Source organism: Phyllostomus discolor, chromosome 15 (genome assembly GCF_004126475.2).
Source record: "Phyllostomus discolor isolate MPI-MPIP mPhyDis1 chromosome 15, mPhyDis1.pri.v3, whole genome shotgun sequence".
NCBI lineage: Eukaryota > Metazoa > Chordata > Mammalia > Chiroptera > Phyllostomidae > Phyllostomus > Phyllostomus discolor.
In genome coordinates this window covers 6,599,486-6,624,025 of record NC_040917.2, presented here as the reverse complement: position 1 = coordinate 6,624,025, position 24,540 = coordinate 6,599,486, and the positions used below count along the sequence as shown (strand labels likewise).

Here is a 24,540-nt window from a genome sequence, read left to right as displayed (position 1 = left end):
TTTTCCGACAACACTACTTCCGAGGAAAGATAAGATCTTTCAAAAATATATGTTTATTTCCACAATTGCTTAAAACATTTTACTAAAGAAGCAATACAATTTAGCTAAAAATGTTTGAAGGGGACAACACAGTAATGTGTTTAAGGCACATGGAAAAGTTTGGCATTAAATTGTAAGAAAAAATGTACAAATTATCCCAGTAAATTCAGACTGGACTTCATTAGTCCAGATGGTTTCCTTTGTAACACAACGTGTCCGCAGCACCAGCAGCTGACCGCAGGGCCTCGCGGCGGGGTGCCCCTTGCCGGCGGAGCTGCTGCCTGGTGTACTCCCAGACCAGCAGCGCCCCGCTCACGTGCACGTTGAGCGAGCGGACGATGCCCTGCTGAGGGATTTCCACACACACGTCCAACTGCTGGATCAGGTTTGCTGGGATTCCTTCACGCTCGTTTCTGATGAGAAATGGGAAAAGAAAGGTTACTTTTCTTGCAATGAGCAGTATTTTTCTCAGGTGTTCTGTATGTTACTGGAAGAGACAGATTAACAAAATAATTGTAAATTGCCAGGAAAATAAGAGGATAAAAAAGGTTTATGGGTCAATTCTCTGTTCACCTGACCATCCCAAACAGGTAAAATAAAATGAAAAGTAGGGGGCTTTCTGTGAACATTATAAGTCAAAGGTCAAGTGCAGGTGTAGTATCAGGTCGTGCTGGGAGTCCGGGTGAACTAGCACTTCTGAAACACCTCTAGCCTGGGGCCAACAGGAGCCACCGCGGCAGGGAGCTGCGCACCCCAGCAGGAGCAGGGACTTCTCGGGAAAGCAGTACTGGGTCAGGTCGGCGCTCCGCGCGGTCTGCTCCACGCCGATGACCGTGTAGCCTTGGGCTTTCTTCTGCTGCAGGTAATCCCTCAGCTGCGTTGGCTTCACCTTCGTCGTTTTAAAAGAGCAGAGGTTAAATCACTCGGCTAGAGCCCTGCTTGGAATAAAATCAGAGTTTTAAAAACTTTTATTAAACTAAGTTGTTTAAAAGTCTTTTTAAAAAGGAAAGGACAGAAATACACATTAGAAACAAGAACTCCCCCAATTTCATAGAAATTTATAGAAATTATTCCTACATCAACGGTGAGTGGAGCAGAACTCATCTTACTTGCCGAAAAGAATTCTACACGTTACTGATTTCTAAAGAGACAGCCACGTGAAAGTTAAAGGAATAGGAGAACAGAATTGGGCTGTATTTTACTTCTATTTTTGAACTTTTAAAGGCTGGATTGCTATAAACGGCTGCAAGTGAACTGCTATAGGAAGATGAAGCACTACAGAGTTGGGCAAAAAAAAGAAAATGAACATTTTTTAATAACACATCACTTTCCACCCACCTCCACTAAAGGAAGCCACTGTTCTGCGGAGACACTGAGGTGCTGGAACTGTCTGTCGTGGACACACTGAAGGCTGCCGACCACCAGCGCCGAGGCCCCGAACACCTCGCAGGTGCGGCACAGCCCTGCACAGAACAAGCTGCAATCACTGTCCCCAGCACGGGGCTGAGCGCGTCACGTCCCGCACGCCCCTCCCTCCGGAGCGCCCGAGGAGGGCTGCACACGGGGAGACAGCCGACGCGGCAGTGCTCGGCCTGACACTCGCATGACCAAAGGTTCTAGGCGAGCCCCGGACGGATGCTGCAGTTTACCTCCTAGATTGGTTGGCTTATCAATGAGCGAGGCCACCACAATCAGGCTGCCGGTGCACTTCCCCAGCCTGGAAGCCCGGTCCTGAAACACTAGCTCCAGGTCCAAATCAGGAACATTGTTCTTCCACGGGATCACCTTCTTCTGGACGTCAGTCCACTCGGACGGGCTGTCCGCCTCGCCTGAGTTAGAGCCTGGGACGGAAACCAGTAACCCTGAATGTAAACCAGTCTCTGTCTCTCTCTCATATGCTGTATCTATTATATACATTTTACATATATATATATTTTAGAAGTTTAAAATGATAGGATCAGGTTCATTAACTAAATAAAGAACTTGACTTGGATTCAGACCCAATTGCCATTTTCAAAAGTGATTTTTTAAGTTTTCAAATTCAACTCGACTAACCAATGTATCACAACATCTCATTAAAAACATCAGGTACTTAGACACATTTTTTTACATTTTATTATTTCCAAAATTGGGAAACATCTTAGAATTCATCGGGTGTCATGGTTTGCTAGTATTTCTTCTTAGAGGTAATAAAATAATGTGTATCTTACAAACAACAGTGCATTAAATTAGAATTTTGTGCAGAAATACATTCCTGAAAACAATATAAAAAGTCTTTATCCTAAACCACTATACAAGTATGTGGGGGACCATTTCTAAAGTAAAGGACATTTATTCTCCTGCCTGGTCCAGTGAGTACGCAGGACATCAGCAATCTTTCTGGCCACCCTGCTGTCTCAGCACCGACCTCGGCCTCTCCCTACTCCAGACTGTTGACTGAGCAACCCAGGAGCGCTTGGCTGCTGGGGCCAGAAAGTGCTCACTGAGAACCACACCAGAGCACTACGGAAAGGGCACGCACACCCACAACGGGGTCGTTAGTGTCTGGGGAGGGGGCAATGGAAAGGCCCAGAAGGCTCATGGGAGGGGCGTGATGCTGTGCAGAGCAGAGTGGGGCCACAGCTGCACGGTGGTGGTGCCCAGGAGCAGGTGCTGGGCGGGGGAGGTGGCCCTGACTCTGTGAGAGGACTCTGTGCATAATGACGACGGATTGATTCCACAGTGGGAGCCGGTAAAGGATTCAGGAAGGGTGACAACGGAAGTGGTTCTGAGTTTTAGAGAAATCCCTCTTAAAAGCGACATGGAGGTAAGTTGGGGCTGGAAAACCATTAAGAGGCCCTTGCACTAGTCCAGGCAAAGACGGAGACGGTCCAAATTAAGTCTCTGCAGGAGGGGCTGCAGAAGGAGCAGCCAGATCACCACGTACTAGATGGGTGTGGCAAGAGAGAGCACAGGAAGGGAACGGCTGGTATGTGACAGTGACACTGCTAACATGGTGCAGGGGAGGCAAGTGTGACAGAGGCAAACACAGTTTGGATGTGCTGAGTTCAAGGGGCCCGTGGGGTGCCCAGCAGGCCCAGGGGGGGGCCGGGCTGAGAAAGACCTGCAAGTTGGGGTGGCCCTGGCAGTGGTGTCAAGCTGTGGAGACTAAACAAGGAAAGCAGGCTGCTGGAACATTCAGGAAACACTGATGGCTAGGGTGAGCAGACAGACAGAACTGTGGTGCCCCACTCTTTGCCAGAACACACAAATTGAACAGAAAGACCCCTTCAGCCTCTTGCCCATCCACTGGCAGAACTCGGCCCACCTGTCCGCACATGCCATCCACCCCCCGCCCCTCCCAGTGTCTGCTCAGCCCCCCATCAGGCTGGCCCCACCCCACTGAGGCAGCCGCTCTTGCCACTGTCTTTTGCCCCAACCTTCACAGGTGCTGCTCTGTTTGGGGGAGCTCCTCCCCCAAGTCCCTGCTGGACACTCTCGCACTCCACTTCGGGCTCAGCTCCGAGTCAGCTCCTTGCAAAGGCCGTCTTCAGCCTGGCACTAGCCCTCTGGCCTGCGTGCTCTCTTTCGCAGCTCGTTTTACCACCTGACAGTGTGTTCGTGTTGGGGGCTCTGTCCTCGGGGAATGGAAGCTCGGTGAGGGTGGGGCCTTGGTCTGTCTGGCACACACAAGGCCATCCGTCACCTTTGCTGAGTGAACAAATTTAAGGTACACAAGGTCCGTCCAGGAAAAGTCCAGCCATTGTTAATATAACAAGTCTGTGTGACATCAATGTAGCCTGGCAGCCAAGGCGCGGGGACTGGAATGCTTGTGCGTGAACAAGGACGACTTCACTGCACTAGTCAGTGGGGTGGTAGGTGTCACTGAGTGAGCATGTGCACTCTGTGGCCATCACATTCAAAGTGACCGAGTGAGTAGAGCAACAAAGCTGCATCACATTTTATGTTAACCTTCAACATTCCTTCACAGAAACTATACGGATGATTCAGAAGGCCGCAGCTGTGGGAAACTGGTGACTGGCAGCTTCTTCACGAAAATGTGTCTGTCTCATGTGGTTTTTTGGTGAAACATCCAATCACCCAGGTGATTCAGTCCCCCTACAGCCCAGATTTGATGCCCTGCGACTTCTGGCTTTTCCCTAAACCAAAATCACCTTTGAAAGAGAAGAGATTCCAGACCATCGATGAGATTCAGGAATACATGACAGGCAGCTGATGGCGCCTGGGAGAACTGTGTGAGGTCCCAAGGTGCCCACTTTGAAGGGGACTGAGGGATCTTTGTCCTACATACAATGTTTCTTTTATCTTGTATCTTCTTCAACAAACGTCTCTTATTTTTCACATCACATGGCTGCATACCTTCTGGACAGACCTTATATGTCTTTAAATGCACTAGAGAACCATCCAGAGTATCTGATAAAACATGAGCTTTCCCGGCTCTCCTCCAGACCCTGATTTACACAATCCAAAGTGGGACCCAAGGGTCTGCCCTTTCAGCAAACTGTCTGAGGGGTCTGGATTACGATTTTAGAGAAACTGTAAGGCACAAGTGGGGGGATGAGAAGTCAGGTTGAGGAGGAAAATCAGGAGAGTAAGAGACGAGCCAGTAAATGTTACACAGAGATCTCGCGTATGAGAAGCGAGCAGCGTCCCGGTTTTCTGGAAGACGTTTCCATGACAGATACGGGGCAGGGAGTCAGAACGAGAGCAAATTGTGACGGTGACGAGGACTTCGACTATGGCTACACGATTATTAAGACCAGCTGTGATTTTAACAATGGGTGGGGGCTTACTCCTTGGACTTTTTAGGCCCCTGGCTGGGAAGGGGAGGAGGAGTTCAGCGGGGGAGGGAGGGTCCCAGGGGAGCTGGGGAAGGAAGGGTAACAGGCGAGGTGACGTCCCACCAGACCAGGAGGGACTCAAGTCACGATCTCCGCCACATTCCTCGTGGGACTAGAAGTATCATAATCGGCCACCAGCTTTACATCATGAAGCAGATCAGGCTCCCTTCAGCTTTTTATGGCAAAGCCAACGGTCACCTAAAAGTGCTAGGCAAAGTCACACTGCATTTTCCCCACTGTCTCCTCCCTGAGTGGAGGAGCGGAGTTCACCACATCAATGAAAATGTATTACCAACACCTGTTCCAAGGGACTTACTAAGCCTCAGCAAGTCAACAGTGGGGAGAATAAAACAAAACATCCTTTTACCTGTGTCCTGCTGAGCCCAGTCCCCCGGTCTCAGGTCACGGAGCTGAGTCGCACAGAGGTAGCCCTGAAGCCCGGCTGCCGGCAGAAGGTCCGTGAACCTGGTGAACTTGTCTATGGGGATCCACTCGTCCTCGACGAGGCCTGAGAGGCGCGGGAGGATGTAAAATATGGTCTGCAAAGAAAATCGTAAAATCTAAATTTTTTCCCTTAAGAATAACAAAGAAATACGTGTTTAAAGCACAACTTATTAATGTAGTTTCCCAAACTGTGTCTGATGGAATCGCACACTTCCTGTCTTGTACAACTGCCTATATAATGTGCCGTCTTTTCTAAGAAGCCAGGGGCTTCACTTAGGGGACCCTTGAGCGCAGGCAGCTCTTCCCCTCTGCTGTCCCCACGTGTATGTGACAAACCACCGCGCCCTCACGGAGGCAGAACGGGTTGGGAAATGCTGGCGCTGAACAGGGTTTGGAAAGCTGCTACCTAGTGATCTCCACTTCTCCATAAGCGCTCAAGTTCAAGCTCTTTTGATGCACTTGAAGTTGAGGCCATTTAGCCTTTCTTGGGTTCAACTTCCTCACTTGCAAAGTGGATAAAGTCAGGTTAAAACGGCACATGAAGAAACGTGTTTGGTACACCGCACAATAAACGATAACTATGTAGTCATCACATAAACAATCCTTTCTTACCTATGAGAACCGAGACCAAAAAATCTCCAGAGGTGAGCAGGCACAGAAGCAGCAGAAGCACAAGTAACAAGAGAGTTTAAAATGAAACAGGTGTAGAACAACACGCAAGTCTTCATATAAGTCTTTAGAATGAATATGAATGAATACGGTTTTTCTTCATGCAATATTTGTGTAAACTTAAACTAGCATGATTGCTACCAGATTTTTAAATAGGCACTAATATAGCTACACACGCATAAAAACACAGAATTCTTAGGCAGCGTTGATTTCATTTATACCTGCGGTTGTGATTCACACCACAAGTGAAGAATAAAAGGGGGGTGACGTGAGAGCGAGGACAGAGGAAGGCGGAGGACCGAGTGGAGGGCTGAGCGAGCGCCAGAGGGATACCACAGACCCCTTCAGAGATGCCGACCAGGGCGCTCTGGGCGCGGAGGGACACGGAGCAGAGCCGGGTACAGCGCCTGAGAAATGCCGACCAGTCTTTGAGATGAAGCACCATAAAGTACGTAGTAGTAATGTTCTGTGGTGAGTATCTCACAACATACAGATCTGTGGTTTTTAAAGGCCAGCCTATTAGGAACCCACCGAAATAATTCATGTGTGCTCAGTCGCTGAAGATACTGATACTTCCAAGTTCTTTAGAAAAAGTTTACGAGGTCAAGTAGTACAATTTCTACAAGTTTTGGTAATTTAGATAGGAAGTTCATTGACTTATACGCTAGTTGTAATAATCATTTTTATGGTTCTTAAAATTATATAAGCACGTTTGGGAAGTGGTGTGTCATTTGCCATGCGGTTGCAGTCACCCAAGAACCTAGAAAGGCAATGAACAAAAAGTAGATCTTTTTGTTTTTTTCATTAACAGTGGGCTTCGTTACAACAAAATCTCACCTGCACAAACGTTCTCACTCATTTCCCTTTAATGTCAGAACAGATTTCTGTACAGAGTTAAGCATGCCCCTTCCAGTGTCTACCAGCCCGACCCTGCCTGAGAAACAGAGAGTGAAAGTGACTGGCCGGTCGCCACTGCTCAAGAGTGAAACGCAAGCAGGCCGTCCGCGTGAAGTGACACGACTGAACCTGGCGGTGTGAAGGGGACGTGGGCGAGCAAGGGGGGGAGTCAGGCTCAGCGTCGCCCTTCCACGACCGCCCTTCAAGGCAGGGAGTGTCAGGCTGTGCGTGCAGGAGAGAAGGCACACGCGGGCGGGCGTCTCCGCTCACCTCCAGACAGTAATCCTCCAGCGGGTGAAATGCCGCGAAAAAGAAGTGGTCTTGGATGCGCTGCCAGTTCCTCTTGGCGTTCCTGGGGGTTGGAGACAGGGTATGAGGCGCAGGCCGGGGGGAAAGGTCAGATGTCTCGCAGAGGTACTGCAGACTTTAGAACCAATGGAAAATACTGTGACCTTTATCCTGAGATTTGTACACCCCTGTCTCCAAGATCGACTGACTTTAAAAACTGACGCTGCATCGGATCTTTTAACATGGAACACAGAAGCAGACACAGACACCTGGGAGTCCCACAACAAATACCGATTCAGCAAGTGTGTGGCCCAGGAGTGCACTGAAAGCGCGGGGGCCAACCCAGCAGGCTGTGCAGAGGCCTGGGCTCCAGCGAGCGTGCTGGCTGAGGGACAGCGGAGGGACAGCACGGAGCAGCTGCCGGACAGACCACTGAAGTGCTGGGGAAAGGGGTTCCAAACGGGGACGCTGCGAGAACTCTGGGCTGCGACCCTTAGGTCTCTGGCGGGAGAGGCTTTTTCAGGAGAGAAAACCACTATGTGAGTCCCTTTCTCTACTCCGAAAATTCACAACACATAGCCAAACTTACCAACTTTCATAAACCAAATTTAATGTGAGCAGGTCTTGAATTCTTAACCCATCTGTCATGTTTTAAAAGGCAAAAGAGGTAAGGATAAAAATACTACGACACGCCTGGCAGCTTTCAGTTTGAATTCACAATCAGCAGCCAGAAGCCTAGGGAGCAATCCCAGACGCCTCCCCGGCGAGGCCAGGCCCCCGGGGCCAGAGCATCTTCGCTCCCCAGAGTGCCCGGCCCCTCACCCCTCGCGGTGCGGACAGCAGAGCAGACGGCCACGCCGCCCACCTCTCAGGATGAGGGATGGAGACCTGCCCCCTCCTTCTGCACCCGTCCTCTTTCCCTTCACTCCCAAGAGTCCCCTGGAAGGACAGCACCCCTGGCTGTGCCCTAGATCCCGGCCCTGGACTCTGCTCCGTGTCCCTCCTCCTGAAGTTTCCTGTCTTCTCTGGCCTTTCCTCCAGCCCACCTCGCCCCTCGGCAGGGACTCGGGAGGTGACGGAGGCACAGGCACACACTGGAAGAGCAGATGAAGAGATGCCTGTTTCCAGGAGGAACGGCTTTGGGGATGGGGGGGCAGGGGAGGGCAGGGCGGCAGGCAGACTTGTTTCCAGGGCACCCGTCTGCCCCGCTCAGCCCTCTGACACCTACTGAAACACCAAGCTCATCAGAAATAAAACAAAGGCCGTCCTCTGGCAGCATGCCCCCTCCAACCACTGTCCTTCCTACACGTTACGGAGACATGGTTTGAGAATGACCACACAACTTTCCTCATTGCCCATTTGTTAACTTAAAGACAGGGATTACTTCAAACATTCAAGTAAAGAAAAAAGACTCTGATGAACCTGTCCCGGGATTTAACAAAGGAGAACAAATGGTCCCACTGCTTTGCCTCGTTTTAATTTGGTTCTGGCCCTGAAGGGCACCACCAAAACGGCTCCGGGTCCCATGGTGCCACGGGGCTCTCACTCCTCCTTCCCACAAGCCTGTGCGCCGACCCCACGCTCACCCGGCTCACAGCTCCGCTCCCACTCTCCTGCCGGCCCCTGGTCCACTCCTCACACTTTTCAAGTTGCAAAAGCAAACTGGGTGAGGTCACTATGGAACATGAACTTGGGAGGGCTTCCCTCTTTGCTCCTCAGGAGGCCCACGTGGCCCTCCCCCCAGTCACCCTCTCTGTCACCAGGGAGCACAGCCACAGTTCCCGCCCCCAGGGGTCCCCAACACTCTCTTTGGCCCAGAAATCCTTCCCTCCACTGCGTTTGCCAGCTTCCCACTCGCCCTGCAGACAGCAGCTCCCACCAAACCAGAGTCAGCGGTCCGTGCCCTCCCGCCAAACCGAGACTTTTCCACCAGAAAAGAGGACTCGCCGTCATTCAAACCCTTTCTTAATTGGTGCGATTACTTATCTGATGTCTGTCTCCACCTGACTGAACTCCCTGAAGAGAGGGAGAGAGACCACCCGCCTGCCTGTGCTGACCTCCAGTCCCCAGCCCGTGCCTGTCCCAGAGCTGACGCTGGGGCGCTGGCCGTTCAGGAGCTGCCTCCCACCAGGCGTGCCTCCTCTGGTCGGTTGTGTGGACTGCATGGTGCTGGGATCTTAAAAAGAATGTGTCGTTTCTCAGAAGAATGTTTTATCACTTAATAAAAACTATGAGCTGAGCTAATTATTTGTAGAAAACAAAACACAGCCCTGGCTGGTGTGGCTTAATGAACCAAAGGGCCGCCAGTTCGATTCCCAGTCAGGGCACCTGCCTGGGTTGCAGGCCAGGTCCCCAGTTGGGGGCACAAAAGAGGCAACTACACACTGATGTTTCTCTCCCTTTCGCTTTCCCTTTCTCTAAAAATAAATAAATAAAACATTAAAGAAATTAAAACACAGCTACCAAGAATTTTGAGCAGGGTCAACAACCAAGACACGTCAACACCAAACAGTAAGTGATGATTTGGTCCCAGAGAAAACTGCACACTGACACATGGATCCTAGCTGCACAGTAAGGATTCCTTCAAGTCCCCATTCAGAGGGAGAAGTGTGTTCTGTTAAAAATACAATTTCACCAATTGTACATTAAAGTATGATTAGGAACAACTTTTGCCGTTGGAGTTTGGCTTACTACATAACACAGATGCTATCCTGGAAAACATTAATGTCTGAATCTACCCCTGTAGACAGCTTCTGCCGAGCATGCACAAAATGCAAGGAGTGATGGGTGCGTGCGCCCCCACACAGGGGGACAGAAAGAGGCATCGCAGGTCTCCTGAGAAACAGCCAGAGCTCCAGGGGCCCACACACACCTGGAAAGTCAGGGGTTGGGGGCACCGCCATGGGGAATCCCTGGTTTCAGGGACTGCTGGGACAGGTACCGAAGGCTGTTTCCCGCCCTCTGCACAACCTGCCAGAGCAGCTCGCCCTGCCTGCTCCTCACCCCTCATCTCTAGCTCGTCCTGCACCTCCCCCCCCACAACCCCCCACCGCTCCCCTCCTCCTGGTCCCCTCCCGTCTACCACATGCAGCTGTATTCTAGGACGTCTGCTGAACTGAGTGTCCTTCTCCCGAGCCCCTAGACCTCCCTTCCCCACGTGTCTCCGCAACGCCTCTTTTCAACAGCTGCAGTGAACGGTAAGGTGGGCCCAGACCATCATGGCTCAGTTGGGTGTGCACCGTCCCACAGAGCAAAAGGCCGACTTGATTCCCAGTCAGGGCACGTGCCTGAGTCGTGGGTTCGATCCCCAGTCAGGGCGCATATGAAAAGTAACTGAACGATGTTTCTCTCTCGCATTGAGGTTTCTCTGCCTCCCTCCCTCCTTCCCTTCCCTTCCCTTCTCTCTAAAAATAAATAAATAAAACCTTAAAGGAAAAAGAACAGCAAGGTGGGTAGAGGGCCACAGTATGTGGCCATGGAGGTACCTCGGCCGTGCACCCCATGAGGCTCAGTCGTGACTCACAAGATGGCCTGTGCTAACTTGCTGGTCAAGGCAAAGGCCGACGGCAACGTGCTGCTGATTTTCCAGACACTGTTTACTATGCCCGACTCGCTGCTTCCGACCTCCACCCATGGGTTTCCATATGTCAGTGCTTTTGGGCATGTAAAGGACAACCTGGTAAGGGATTCTTACCACCTGGGCCCCTGCAGGGAGAAAATCTGGCCCTCCCGGATGGTGACAGTCAGCACTAATGATGAAGTAGAACAGCACCACCTTGGAGACGAGACGAGGCAGTCGGTCCGGAGACCAGCACACTGGGGCCTGCATGTGCGGCGACCTCCCCCAGAAGCGGCTTTAGGGGACACTGGGGTTGGGCACCCCTCCCGCTCCACCCACGGCAGCCGTGTTTCAGGAGGTTGAGAGGGAGCCGCCGACCATCTGAAATGTAACTGAGCTGCATCTCACTGGGCCACCACGTCAGCTCTGCCTCATCCGTGTGACACTACGATGAGCCGAGACGGGCCGCCTGCGACAAGCCGTCCCCTGTGCCACCAGGAGGACACTGCCGGCCACGGGCCCTCACCCTGCTCCTCACCCCGCTCCGTGCATGTTCTCCACTTGACTGAGGCTGGACTCGATCACGGGCATCACGGCGTCCACGTCTTCCACCTGCCACGTCTTACACATGCCCCAGATTTTCTTCAGCGCCACCAGCGCGTACAGCCGGACGCTGAAGTTGTGGCTGAGGCCCCAGCGGAGCACGACGGCCAGGGCCCGCTTCAGGGGGGGCTTCTGGAAAGAGAGGAGGACAGTCCTTCGCGTGGGCCGTTCGCCCCCTTGACCGATGAGGGAGGACGGGGTCAGCAGGGTCAGCACGGACGTCCGTGCACGCGCATTAGCGGGACCCCCCATCCTCCCCCTGAGCCAGACAGGGCACGCTGGCACCGCGGTCCCCAGGAGAGAACCCCCAGCCAGCACTCTGCGCGGGATGCTGCGGTAGTTCCCCATCTCCGGGACCTGGGCAGGGCGGGCGGCGTGTTTGCAGGCTGACCACTCTGCAACCACGAAGTCTCAAAACCACAGCCCCATCCCCAGCCTGTTCTTGGGCCAAGAACGTGAGATCACCCCTCAGGAGCCCCGCTTTCTGCGAAGCTGGAGGCGCTCCCACAGCCAGGGTTCCCTCCATGTCGGGACTCTGAACTGCTCTGCCGTCCCCAGTGCCGACCCTGCACCCACAGAGCACCGCGGGGCGGCAGGGAGTAAGAAGTGGGAAGAAGAGCAACGAAGAGTTTAGGCTTCCCTGGTCCTTTCCCGTGAGCGCACAGCCTGGGGATGTCACGCAGAGCCAGTCCCTGGTCTTAAAATGACACAGCTCGGCCGAGAGCGAAGGGAAGTGAAATGTTAATGTGGGCTCAGAGGGGCTCAAATGTCTATAACACACCGCCGGGTGCCCCCTTGATGTTCCCACCGAGTGGCAGCCTGCGGGGGGCGTCTGCTGATGGACTGAGGACTGAGGACTGAGGACCACCACGCTCTCTCTGGGGACGAGCCGCAGGTGTGCGTGGCCCTCTGTATTTCCCTCCTTCCCTCGACACGTCCTCAACGCTTACCAAAGGCCGCCGTTCTGCCAGCGTGCTGAGGACGCTGCCGGGACACAGACACACACACACACACACACACACACACACAACTGTAACACACACACACCACCACCCCGCCGTGATGAGCGACTGGGACAAACGTCGCCCGCGTCTGAGCAGGTCAGCGCAGTGGCCAGCCGGGCCCAGCCGGGAGGGGCAGCAGTGCCGAGGAGAAGGTGCGCTCGCTGGGCGGGCAGGGAGAGCAGGGGGGTCGCCGGGGCAGCAGAGACAGTGGCGGCTTCTCAGTGACACATGGCGTCTCAGCCCCAGGCCAGAAGGCGGAGAGCAGGCAGGCTGACAGTCCTGCCCGCTTTCCCTCTCGGCCACCAGGACGCAGGCAGAGCCCGAGTTTGTTCACGGCAGGACCCCCGGGGCCCAGAGCATCACGGACACACAGAGAGCACAGATGCCAGCATGACGGAAGGGGTGGGGGGAGGCGAAACCAAGGGGACCTCGTCACAGCGCCCGCCCCACAGGGCCTTGCCGCCAGCCGCTCTCACCCCACCGCCCACCCGTCTGGTCTCCACTCACTTCCAGACCCGAGTCTGCGGGGCCTCCCTGCTCCCTCACTTCCCCCAGCAGGACCCCTGCTCCCTCCCACAACAGGCCTCACAGCTCTCCTCCTCCCTCACCCCTCCACTCCACCCAAGTGCTCGCTGGGACCTCCTAAACCGCGTTCCCACCTTCTCAAGGCACAAGAGCGGCTGCACCCCCTGCGCCTGTCTTCAATGTGGCTTCTAGACGGTTCCTCCTCCTCCATCACGTAAAAACCACGGCTCCCCCTCCCCCGCTCTGAGCACAAAGCTGTGCCCCAGACCTTGTCATAAAACCTCTCACTGCTCTTTTCTCTAACATGTTAAAACCAGGTGTTCCCATTCCCGACCGGAGCGCCTCTCTCCACTCTCCCTGCTGCTGCGCGCTCAGGCCTCACTGCAGCGGGTTCATCCAGTCTCGACCTCCTGCTGCCCAGCTCTGCATGAAGCCCTTAGCTCCCGGCCCTGCTCTTCTGAGACTGTGCCCCCAGCCCTCTGCTGCTCCTGCTCCATCTCCTCCCCTTTAAGCGCCGGTGTCCCCAGCTTCTGTGCTGCGGGTCCTCATTTTCTCAGAGGGCACATCCCTGCGGGTGGCCGAGTGTGTGTCCCTGGCTCCGACCCACCCGCGGTTCCCAGACTGTGGGCCACGGCCACTTCTCTTCTTTTAGTGGAACTTGTTCTTGAGCTGACTGCAGGCTACAATACAGAGATCCCGGGCCTTATGCACGGTCCGGTTTCCCCTATGGTAGCGTCAGGTAGGACAGGCAGTAAACGGGCAGGGAGGAGGAGGGACACGTGTCCCCCACTGACTCAGCAGCCCGGAGCCTGGTCCGATGAGAGTGCTGGGCATCTGGACATCATGAGCAGGGACAGCGCAGGAGCAGGGGAGTCCCTGAGACTCTGTGCTGGGAAAGGGGGCCTCTGTGGCAACTTCGCTGACTTAGACAAAGAGCCGTCGCTGGCTGAGAAAGCCTCCGTAGCTGCACGTTACTCCCCAGGTTTACACGGGGAGGAGGAGGGGCACCTGGAGGCTGACTAAGTTTACAACCCCTGAACCCCCACAGCCAGCGCACTCGGGTTAGCCGGGTGCCCACCTGTATAGCCTCAGCTCCAGTGTGTAGAACGCACTCACTAACACACTCACAACTTTCCCTCCCCCACACGCGGGGCGCTCAGACCAGCCGGGTGCCCGCCTGCAGCTTCAGGCTCATCTGTGCTTCCCAGACACGCCTGCCCTCTCGTTCCCAGTGCGCCTGCGTCTCCAGCTTGACTTTGTCTGTTGACAGCGAGCAACCCAAGAACCGAGGAACAAGCTCGGGTGGGTGCAGTGGGGGGGTGGGGGCAGGGGGTGCTCCTGGCTGGGGCCTCTTCTCCTCCCCCCTGCTCTGTAATGGAAACACTGGCAAACGGCAGCATAACAGCACAACCAGGACGGCGACATCACCCAGCCTCCGGTGCCATGGCAGCTTCCCCGGTTTCATTTGTAGTTGTATGTGCGTGCGCACGTGCACTGGGCTTGTGCTACGTTCCCTACCGCGTCCCCACGTGTGAATCTGTGTAGCCACCACCTCAGTCAGGACACTGCGCAGCCCCCACCCCCGGCGTCCCTCCTGTGCCCTTTCTGACCTCACCGCCTCCTTCCCACACCCCTCCCCCACAGCTGCTTTTGGTGCAACTGGCAGTGTTTTGAAAAATATTTGAATTTTATTTTTTAATTTTTTGAAAAATGTCTGAATTTTAATCTGTCAAGTTTAGCCGCAGGAACAGGACTGGGCTACTTAGGCAGAAACGGACCCTCCTCACAGAACCTCAGGAGGCACAGGAGGAGCAGACGCTGGGCTCTCAGCTGAGCCACCAGGAGCTACACCACGAACCGGCTGCACCCCTCTCACGATCAAGAGCCTCCAGCACCACCCATGCCAGGCCGGGCCTCCCGCCATCCACACAAGCCCAGTGCTGCGCCCACGTCTCTGGCCACGAAGCTCGGACGCCAGGACCCCAGCTGGGCTGCCTCCACAGGACACACCCCCATGACTGCCTTCCAAAGGCCGCTCAGGTGCACGTCACCGGAAGGAAGGCCCAGCTGCAGGAGCGCTGACAGACAGAGGTGGTGGCTCTCCAGCCCAGCGGCCGAGGGCTCCCCAGCCCCAGCGCAGCCCCAGCGCAGCCCCAGCGGCAGCCGGCACCATCCGTGTGCCACAGGCCTTCCAGCCTCCCCCTCTCGGAGAGCACACGGTGCTGCCGTGTACTCAGTCAGTACTCGGCATCCGTGCAGATCATGTAACAGGGAACTGAAGGAATGCTGTCCAAGCGCCGGGGTACATACCCCTCCCCCACCCCCCGATTTCTCACCAGTCTTCACAACTTTAATCCTCAGTCTGGGCTTTATTCTGCTCCCCTGCATTTTCCTCACCTCCTTTCCCTGTCCCAGGGTCCCAGCCAGGCCACCCGACATTTAGCTGCCGGGCCCCCACCCTCCCCTTGGCCGTGACAGTGTCCCGAACTCTCCTTGTAGCGACGTGCATCAGGTCTGGGGCACAGAGGTCAGGGACTGTGCTGACCAGCCCCTGACTGGGTTGGGGCGATGATTCCACGGGGGCCATGGTGGTGTGGGAGGGGACCACCGACACCATCTTCCTCACGTCCCATCCAGGGGACCTGCCACCAGCAGGACTGACCACTGTGGCAGGCCCCACCGTGCGCTCACTGCCCCTGACACCCGCCCTCCACTCGCTGGAAGCAGGCCCCCAGGGCGGCCCTCACTGGTGGTGGGGTCCACTCCCGGTCCTGGAGGGCGGGGGGCGCCTGCGTGAGTTACTAGAATCCTGCACAGGAGGTTTGTCGTCTCTGGTTTATGCACTGAGCCTCCATTTATTGTTATCAGTATGGACCTGCAGATACTGACTTCACACTCTGGGTGGTAAGCCAGTGTCACTTTACTTACTGTGTTGCTCAAGCTGTTTCAGTCTTAGCCATTGGGAACCCATCCCAGGTGTGTGTCTGTGTGTGTCTTTGTGTACACATGTGTCTGCATGTATGTGGAAAGCGTTTCCTGACTTCCTGGCACTATAAGATACTCCAAGTTTATCTTCTGTATTTTCTGTCCCAGTTCTACAATCTGCCATTTCTCCAAGGAGCCCCGGTTCCTTCTAAGAGAGAATGGTGTTAGAAACCAACACCTGGGTGCTGGGTACCTATTACCTGTTAAGTGAAGAAAACCCACAGCCATCCTCGGTCGGGAGGACAGTCCTGTCACCACGGCACCCACCCTGGGGACGCCCGTGCTGCCCGGCCCTGCCATTGGGGTCCTGCTCAGCCACAGCGGTGCCTCCTTTGCTGGCTGACAGGCTCCCCCAGCGGGTAGCTGCCTGGCCGCCACAAGCAGGGCATTGTGGGTGCCCTTCTCCCCTAATTTCCCGGGCGCATGCAGGACCCTGACCTCTGCCCTGTGGGACAGCAGGTCGGAAGCTCATCTGACCCCTCCGCAGGGCTCGCACACACAGGCTAAGTGACAAAGGACACCCTGTGAAGAAGATGGGAAGCCCTCCGTGACTGTTTCCAGGAAGTCTCGGGACAAAAACACAGTCACCAAGCGACAGTGGTCTGCAGGGATTGGACATGGAGGCCGAGCGACAGTGGTCCACACAGATTGGACACGGAGGCTCACAGCATAAATGAGCTCGGTCTTCACTGCGGTGTCTTGGTTTGGATTTTGTTTTTCCCAGAAGATGTTGAAATTGAGATTATTCTACTCCATTCATCAGCATTCCTTTTATGGATGTTTTGAAAATTAAAAATAAACCTAAAATATCGAATATACGGCAAGCACAGAAAGGACTCAATTGAAGACTGCCATGTTGTTCACACCAGATCTGACCGGACCTCTCCCAAAATGGGCCCATTGTCAGCATTCATCTGAACTGACCCCGAGCTCTTAATCCCCGCCCCCCACACGCTGCCGGCCACAATGCAGTGCGCCCGTCACCTCTCTCAACAAACTGTAGGCAAGGTTCTTCCTGCGCATGTTTAAAACGGGAAGTAACATTTAATGTTACCGGGGGCTAGAGCTTTCTTGAAACCGACACACGGCCATTGGGCGGACAGACACCGTAGGGCACCATCAAGTTTACGACTATCGAGATTTCAGAGGTTAACAGGTGGGGCGGCAAAGGGTCTGCTTAGGACTGAGGAAACAGGCTAACAACTACATTGGACTGTTACCACTGCTGAAAGGCAAGCACACACTGAGAAACTCTAGGAAACCATTTTCCCCTATATTTTTACTTCACTTTCAACACTAAACAATACTTCTTATTTCACACACCAAGTTTCTCCTAAAGCTTACCACAGATCTATCTTCTCCACAGATGCAACAATCCAGAATCTACCTGGAAATCTTATTGGCAGGTTTCCTAAAGTCTTCACAGTTGCCACAGTGATGAACCAGAATTGACTAGGATAGGATCTCTGCTTCCCCAGGAGCCCACTGAGGAGACTGCCCGGAACCTGGGAAGGGCGTGGCCTTCACACTCCCGGATGGCGGTCATTTTCCTCAACCGTCAGTCACCCAACAGCTCTCTCAGTACTTTGACCGTAAGTTCCTCTATACGAGTGTTTGTTAAGTAACTACACCAGTCAAGGAACAGCGAAATGCAATAGGAGAAGTCCTATTTAAATAGTCATAGTCAAATACTTGTATAAAATGAACAGCAGTATCACTAAAAATTGCCCTTGAAGGAGTCTGGCAATGCGGTATGTCCCTCGGTGCTTACGTGTGCGAGCTGCACCATCTCACTGTGCGTTCACGTCTAAGTGTGTGCGCACCGGCGGGGGGGCGGGGGGGGGGTTGCAGGGGGGAGTGGAAGGGAAGGGAGAAACTGAAAAAAACGTAAGGAATGCGCCACATTTACAAAAATTAGTTCGAACATATAAAATTCTATTTTGACAGTCAAGTTTAAACTCTTCTTACAATTTAAACTCACCTTCTCTGGGATGTTTTGAGTAATGATGTCGAAATGCGACAAAACTGATAAGAATGTACAGATGCTTGTTTTCAGGTGCTCTTCCCCCTGGAAACGATCAGACACACAGAACAGTCATTCAAGGCTCGCTGTGGTCCTGCCGACCCACCCCCAGCCGCAGCTGCAGCCCGGCGGGGATATGGGATTAAAAGCAAAGACAGAGAAGTTAACTCCCCAGAGTCAAACACCTACATACACAACGACCGGCAGACACTACGAGGCACTAACAAGCCTCCTGTGAGGGGAGGGGTGCGGTTGGGGCACCTCCCTCCAGGAGAGGGGAGGACAGCAGGACGAGAGGGAATGGCCAAAGGGCAGCGGGGAGCAGCGAGAACAGGTGGCCAGTGAGCCAGACAGAGACACAGACCTGAGTGGGAGGCTAAGGCAGCAACCTGGGGAACTCAGGGGACAGGGCTCGGACCTCAAGGGGCCCTCATGGATAACTTTGAGAAGACATAAGGAAAACCTTTGTGAGAACGTTCAAGTGGAATTCAGAAACCTTCCAAAACAGTCATGTGAGATGAACCCCTGACGGATGCCAGACAGACTGGAGAGACTCAGGGCAGCTCAGGGTGGGGGGAGGGGGTGGGAAAGCCCAGCGTGCACGTCGGACACTCGGGAAGCCTGAGTGTGACGGTGAGGGGCGGTGAGAGCTGGAAGGAGAGTTCAGTGTGAGCCCCATGAACAGAGGACGGGACGTGCGTGTGTTCAGTGGGCCGGCCTCCGCCACTGCAGTCTGGGAGCTGCCACGCCCCCATTCGCTCCTGTTGTCCAGCCCGATTCTGCGGCATCCTGGCCGCACCCAGGTGGCGTTCCAGGCCCTCTGGGAGCCGCAGACCGCCTCCGCCCCCACTGCTGGTCCACGGTCCCTCTTTGACTCACGGGGCCGAACTTGCTGCATTTCCTTACAGTGAACCACCCTGACTGGTGCCCACAGAAAAAGGTCTGAGAGGACCTACAAGGTCTGAAAGCTCTTTGTGAAAGGAGGAGACAAACGGCCAGATCACTGGGGACACGAGAGGTGGGGAGGCTCCGGAATCCAGAGTCACCCCGATCCCCTGGAAAACAGACAGGACAGGTGAGGTTAATAAACCCGCAGGTCTGAGAAGCGCTGCAAGAAAGACTGAGGGGATACTGCCCTCCATTCCCGGACACGGAGGGGAGAGGAAGGGCCAGGAGAGGAAGAGCCAGGAGAAGAAGCCTGGGCGTGAAAAGGAACCTGCTTCTGCACAAGTGACGTGGGAACAATCCACCCTGACTTTCACGACTGGGGGTGACATGGCTCAGGGAGCCTGGGAGAATGAAGGTCAACAGGAAGAGGCCAGCTGAGGGAGGGAAATCGCCATTGTTCCGCTGTACGTGGACGAAGCTGACCCTGCGAAGATGACCCTGGGGATGCTGAGCCGGCAGAGACGGGCTGACACGCACAGGGGGCGCAGGAAGAGCAGCTCAGGGCTAAAGGATGATGAGTAAGATAAAACCAAGACAGAAAGCAAGTGTGAAAGGGCCAGAGATGGCCGGCGTCCCAGGCCGGGCAGAGGCACACCGCGGTGACAGCCACCCATGGGGTGGCTGCTGGGACGAGGCTGGGAAGCGGACAGAGAGAGGCCCTCCGTTCTGCTGCTGCTCAGGAGGCCCTCACAGCACAGGCTCAGAGGATGCCACGGACCCCAGTGGCTTCAGGAGAGCAAGAGAGGAGGGCAAAGAGCACTGGTCCTGGAAGCTTAATCGTACAGGGACAGACACCAGGACAGTAGCTGGAAGCAGAAGAATTCATCAGATTAAGAGTGAAGATTTCAGAGGAAAGCCAGTGAAGGAAATGCAAACACTGTGCCTTCCCCTGAAACCGGAAGGAAGAAACAGAAAAGGAAATATGCACAAAGTAGAAGGTCACAAAGGGAGCATGCACTTGGGACCACCGGGCTAGTATTTAGAAACAATCCGTTATTTGTCCAGAAGCCTACATTGTAAACTCCATCACTAATCTTAGTATCCGCTCCTTAAAAATAATTTCTGGAACACACCCATTTCTCTCAATTCCTGATAACAACAACCCTTTTCCATCCTTGTTTTGTTAGAATGGAGGAGCTCTCAAAACCACGATGGTGCGCTCAGGCTGTGCCAGGGATTTCCGTCTCCTACGTCAGTTCAAATCTTGCAAAACATGATTTAGGAGTCAATACCTTGGACACAGGACAATTGACAGTCAAAAGCAACTAATTAGAGCAAAACAAATCTCCCAGCACAGCCAGCATCTTGCTTGATTTAAAAAAATATGAAAAATCTCCCTGGCTGGTGTAGCTCAGTGGATTGAGCGCGGGCTTCGAACCAAAGTGTCACAGGTTCGATTCCCAGCCAGGGTACATTCCTGGGTTGCAGGCATGACCCCCAGCAACCACACACTGATGTTTCTCTCTCTCTCTCTCTCTCTCTCCCTCCCTTCTCTCTCTAGAGATAAATAAATAAAATCTTTAAAAAAATATGAAAAATCTTTACTTACATAAGAAAAGCAATCCCAGAACTTCGGAAAAAATTGAGGGAACTTGTGAAGGATCAATATAATGATCCATTCTATATAATACTTTATGGATGCCTGGTTATTGCTGAAGCCGGCCTGGAAAATCTTGTCAATGATTCTATTCAAGAAATTCTGGGAAAAATAAAATTCAGAAGTTAAATTGTGTTATGGTTATTGTTTTAAATTTCTTTTCACTGAGATATAATTGACATATAATACTGTATAAATTTAAGGGATAAAAATGCTGATTTGATACATTTATATGTCATAATAATACAACCACCATGGCATTAGCTAATAATGCCTCTTTCACGTCACATGTGACTATTTCTTTTTTGTGGTGGGAACAATTAAGATCCAATCTCTTAGCAACTTTGAAAATGGTTATTACTTTTAATTTAAAAAACAGTCACCATTAAAAAAACAGCTTGAAGTTTTATTATAAAGAAGTATCGAATCTACTGCTCTGCAAATAATGACCCTAATACCCGTGGACTGAAATATGGTGATGAGGCTCTTTTACTGAGCACTTCATGTCTTACTCGGACATCTATTCTGTGAGAAAGGTTTTTATCCTCTGTATTTTTACAGGGAAAAGAAAAGATTCAGAAAGTTAAACACCTGTCCCAAGGCTGCGTATCTAGTGCACAGCAGCAGTCAGGGTCAGCTCAAGATGCATCACCATGGATGCCCCGCCTGACAACTGGGACCCCAGGTCGCCAGAGTCGGCAGGACACCAGAGCTGGCAGGGGGGCAGACCAGCCTGGGAGGGACAGAGCTGGGCCTGGCCCCTCCCGCCCCTCTTCCCCCACCCACACAGCCTCCCCAGCTCCTGCCCAGCCTCTGACTCCAAAATCATCCTCCTACCTGGCACAGTGCTCTTAGAAATCACACTTCTATCTGGGCGACTGACCATTTCTAAGTAACAGGCAAAAAGCATTATCCCCTCATATGAGCACACAAAAACATTTATTATGCATATTTCTTTATTTTAAAGGAGAAAAGCTCATCTTGAAAGAATTTCCCATCAGTAGCAGAGGAGCAGAAAAGCCCGTTTTGAGCCCCCACGACAGCAGCATAAAGCAGAGTGTGACTTTAGGCTCGACTTGGCTGGGATTCCACCTGCACGGGCTGTGCCTCCGGTTTCCTGGGGGACACGCCCTGTGGTTCCTGGACTGCAGATGAGTCTGGGCTGCAGACGGTGAGGAACACTCACACTCCCAGCCAGCTCGGCTGGTGCAAATTAGGAGGAGTTAAGTATTTAGATTTTCTAATCAAATGCCATATGAAAGGTTAAACACTTACAGTGTTCCATTAAAATATTGAAAGAAGAATACTCAGTGGGGCCAGGTAAACCAGGGCCTGACTTATTTCTGCAACACCTAATTGCCTTAGTATGCTTTCTGTTAAAAAAAAAAAAGTTCTGAATGACTTCAATTTTAAGAAGTATAAATTTTAAGCAATTACTTTCTCCATTTTAAAATAGTACGTGACATTGTCTACTAGTTTCATGTGGAAACATGCTTAAAGGTACAAATATAATAAACACTATACCTGATCAAATCTGGGGAAAAGGACCAGCAGAACCTGCCACACTCGGTTTTTCACTCTGTGTTGCTGAGAATTCACGTAGTGCCGCGCCCTAGACGTGGACGCCAGCTCATCCTGGGGGCAGGGGAGGGAGTTTACATTAAACCACTCATTGGATCTGTGATTCACGAACACCAAATCCACGACGACTTCACACTCAGAAGGTCAAACTGGCCCCGGAGACTGTCGTGTCGTCCTCCGAAAGGCAGAAAGGAGTGTACGAGAGCCAATTCTTAGTTTTCAAAAAAGTGCATGTAGTTGCTTAACTTTACCTGCTTTTAAAATTAGAAAAGGAACTATGTAACTGCAATATGAAAGTCTTCGGAAGGACACATTATTCCATTGTGGCCATTTAAGGGGGACATGGGGCCGTGCGGTGGGACAAGACGGAGGTATCGGACAAGTCTCTCAAGGCACCAATAGGCACTTCTCCTTTTATGCCCCTTTGTCTCAGGTGAGTTCAAAACATGCATCTGCTACCGGATGAAAACGCCAGGAAAAGAGCGCCGCGGGAAGCAAGCTGACAGGCGCTGCCTTCGCCAGGCGGAGAGCGGCAGTCGCGGGGCTCAGGCACTAGCAGAGCTCACGCCCGCGCATGCGCTCTGCCTGCTGGGGTCCCCGCTGCAGTCAATTCTACGCGTCCTTCAGGAAACCAGCGAAACGCCGCTTCCTCTGAGATAGCGCTCCTGACACCCACCGCGCAAAGGAGGACATTTTGGCATAAAAATACCTCCTGGGTTTCATATAACAAAGCTGACCGATGTATGGTGAACACTGCATTTCAGTGCAGGTGACTCTGTGGGTCGCAGGGTCACCAGTTACATCTGGCGTCAGGCGCTGCGTCTGCCTCGTGTACTTGACTTCACAGCACTCTCTTCTCCCAGCCTTACTGAACCCGCCCCTCAGACACTGTCCTGCTCATTTACCAGTGCCTTTGCAGACTCACAAACACTGTTCACATTATGCCAGTTCCTGCATTATCACCTTTCCACTCTACTGTTTACCCAAAACAATGCAAGGGTACATCATTCTAAATCCAACTGGTTTTGACTGGTTCTGGAAAGTACCCAGAGGGAAGTTCAGATAGTGCAGGGAAAATATTCTTGTTCTCCGAACCAAACCTGAGTTGGACAACTACTCACCAACCTTTAACTAAAAATATGGAACATAAATCTCATTTTTTCCTGATAAAAATATTTAGAAATACAAATTTTGTCACCATAAAGAGCACATGTTGGATTTTGACTTAACTATACAACAAAGGTACTTTAAAGTAAAAAAAAAAAAAGCATATTTACTTTATCTAATAGCTTGATTGCAAGATCCTCCATGAACAGTTTATGAGACATGTCAGCACCATCTAATAAACACAGGAATTTGACAGCACAGATTCTGACATAATGGTCCTCTCTTTGGGTACTAGAAGTATAAGATGATAGACCAGGTTAATACATTTTCAAAACAGAAAAATACCTCAAATATTAGTTTCAAAATATCAAAACCTTCCAAAGTTTTCTAAAATTAAGTAGGCCCATAATGAATGCAATGCTTGTTAATTCAGTACAGGCATTAGAAGATAACGAATCTATCGAAAGGACGGCCTGTACAGAAAGTCTGAACGGGTATGAATTCGTCCAGATTTCTGGAAAAACCACGCATGCACAGCTGACCCTGGGCTACTGATACCTTATCAGTGGACAAAACAGACCTGCGCTCCAGGGGCTACTCCTCAGCCAGGACCATGGACAGCTCCACACCCCTTGGGGCAAGACCCCGCCTCTAGCGCCCCATTGGCTGCACTACAAATGCACGTCCTCTACGTGAGGAGTGAGGGGCGTGTTCAGGACTCGTGCTCTCAGCATCCCAGCGTTTTCAGTGTGCAGATGTGGAAAGATAAAGTAAGTGAACCTCCAAAGTTCACTGTAACTGTTATAATGTAAGCAAATGCCATTTTACGTTAACAACAAAACACTTCCCTAGCAGAAATTGAAGTTAGTTTGGAACCATCAACTAAAAAAAATTTTACTTTTGTTGCTACACTAAACTGATAAAGGAAAAAAAGATCAATTTAAAAAATTAACAATGAAAATATATAATTTTATTTTTTAAAATATTTTATTTTCTTTTTATTTTTAGAGAGAGGGGAAGGGAGGAGGAAAGAGAGGGAAAGAAAATCAATGTATGAGAGAAACATTGATCAGTTGCCTCTCACACAACCCCAAATGGGGACCTGGCCTGCAACCCAGGCATGTGCCCTGACCAGGAATTGAACCAGTGACCTTTCGGTTCACAGGCCAGCATTCAATCCACTGAGCCACACCAGCCAGGGGAAAAAATGTATATATACATGTATTTTTTAATGTATATTCTTAATGAAGGATGGAAGATAAAACATAGGTATGGCACTTGGAATAATACACACTGTGACAACTGTAGTTGGACACAACTATCATTTGTTGTCCTAAATTCTAAAATCAAAGTGAATAATACAACACCATCTTCTTTATAAACACCTAAACACACAGATTTTTAAGAAATTATTTACTTATTTCTTTTTA

The 24,540-nt window shown here is 52.1% G+C and overlaps 1 protein-coding gene across 4 annotated transcripts in view; it reads right to left on the bottom strand.

Annotated features, from left to right (window-relative positions):
* Positions 1 to 34: 34 nt before the first annotated feature.
* TARBP1 (TAR (HIV-1) RNA binding protein 1) overlaps positions 35 to 24,540 on the bottom strand; it is a 63,853-nt gene continuing 39,347 nt past the window's right edge. For 2 of the 4 annotated variants that reach the window (XM_036016126.1, XM_036016127.1), the window contains exons 20-30: positions 23,281 to 23,401; positions 21,947 to 22,057; positions 20,375 to 20,524; positions 17,836 to 17,922; positions 11,276 to 11,472; positions 7,161 to 7,242; positions 5,248 to 5,419; positions 1,689 to 1,880; positions 1,378 to 1,502; positions 792 to 928; positions 35 to 452 (exon numbers count right to left, since the gene is read on the bottom strand). In XM_036016126.1, coding sequence (XP_035872019.1) covers positions 221 to 452; positions 792 to 928; positions 1,378 to 1,502; positions 1,689 to 1,880; positions 5,248 to 5,419; positions 7,161 to 7,242; positions 11,276 to 11,472; positions 17,836 to 17,922; positions 20,375 to 20,524; positions 21,947 to 22,057; positions 23,281 to 23,401 — 1,606 coding nt within the window. In that variant the 3' untranslated portion in view covers positions 35 to 220. Of the gene's footprint in view, positions 453 to 791; positions 929 to 1,377; positions 1,503 to 1,688; positions 1,881 to 5,247; positions 5,420 to 6,622; positions 6,928 to 7,160; positions 7,243 to 11,275; positions 11,473 to 17,835; positions 17,923 to 20,374; positions 20,525 to 21,946; positions 22,058 to 23,280; positions 23,402 to 24,540 lie in introns of those variants that run through there. The other 2 variants (XR_004900826.1, XM_036016128.1) reach the window with 2 other exon arrangements.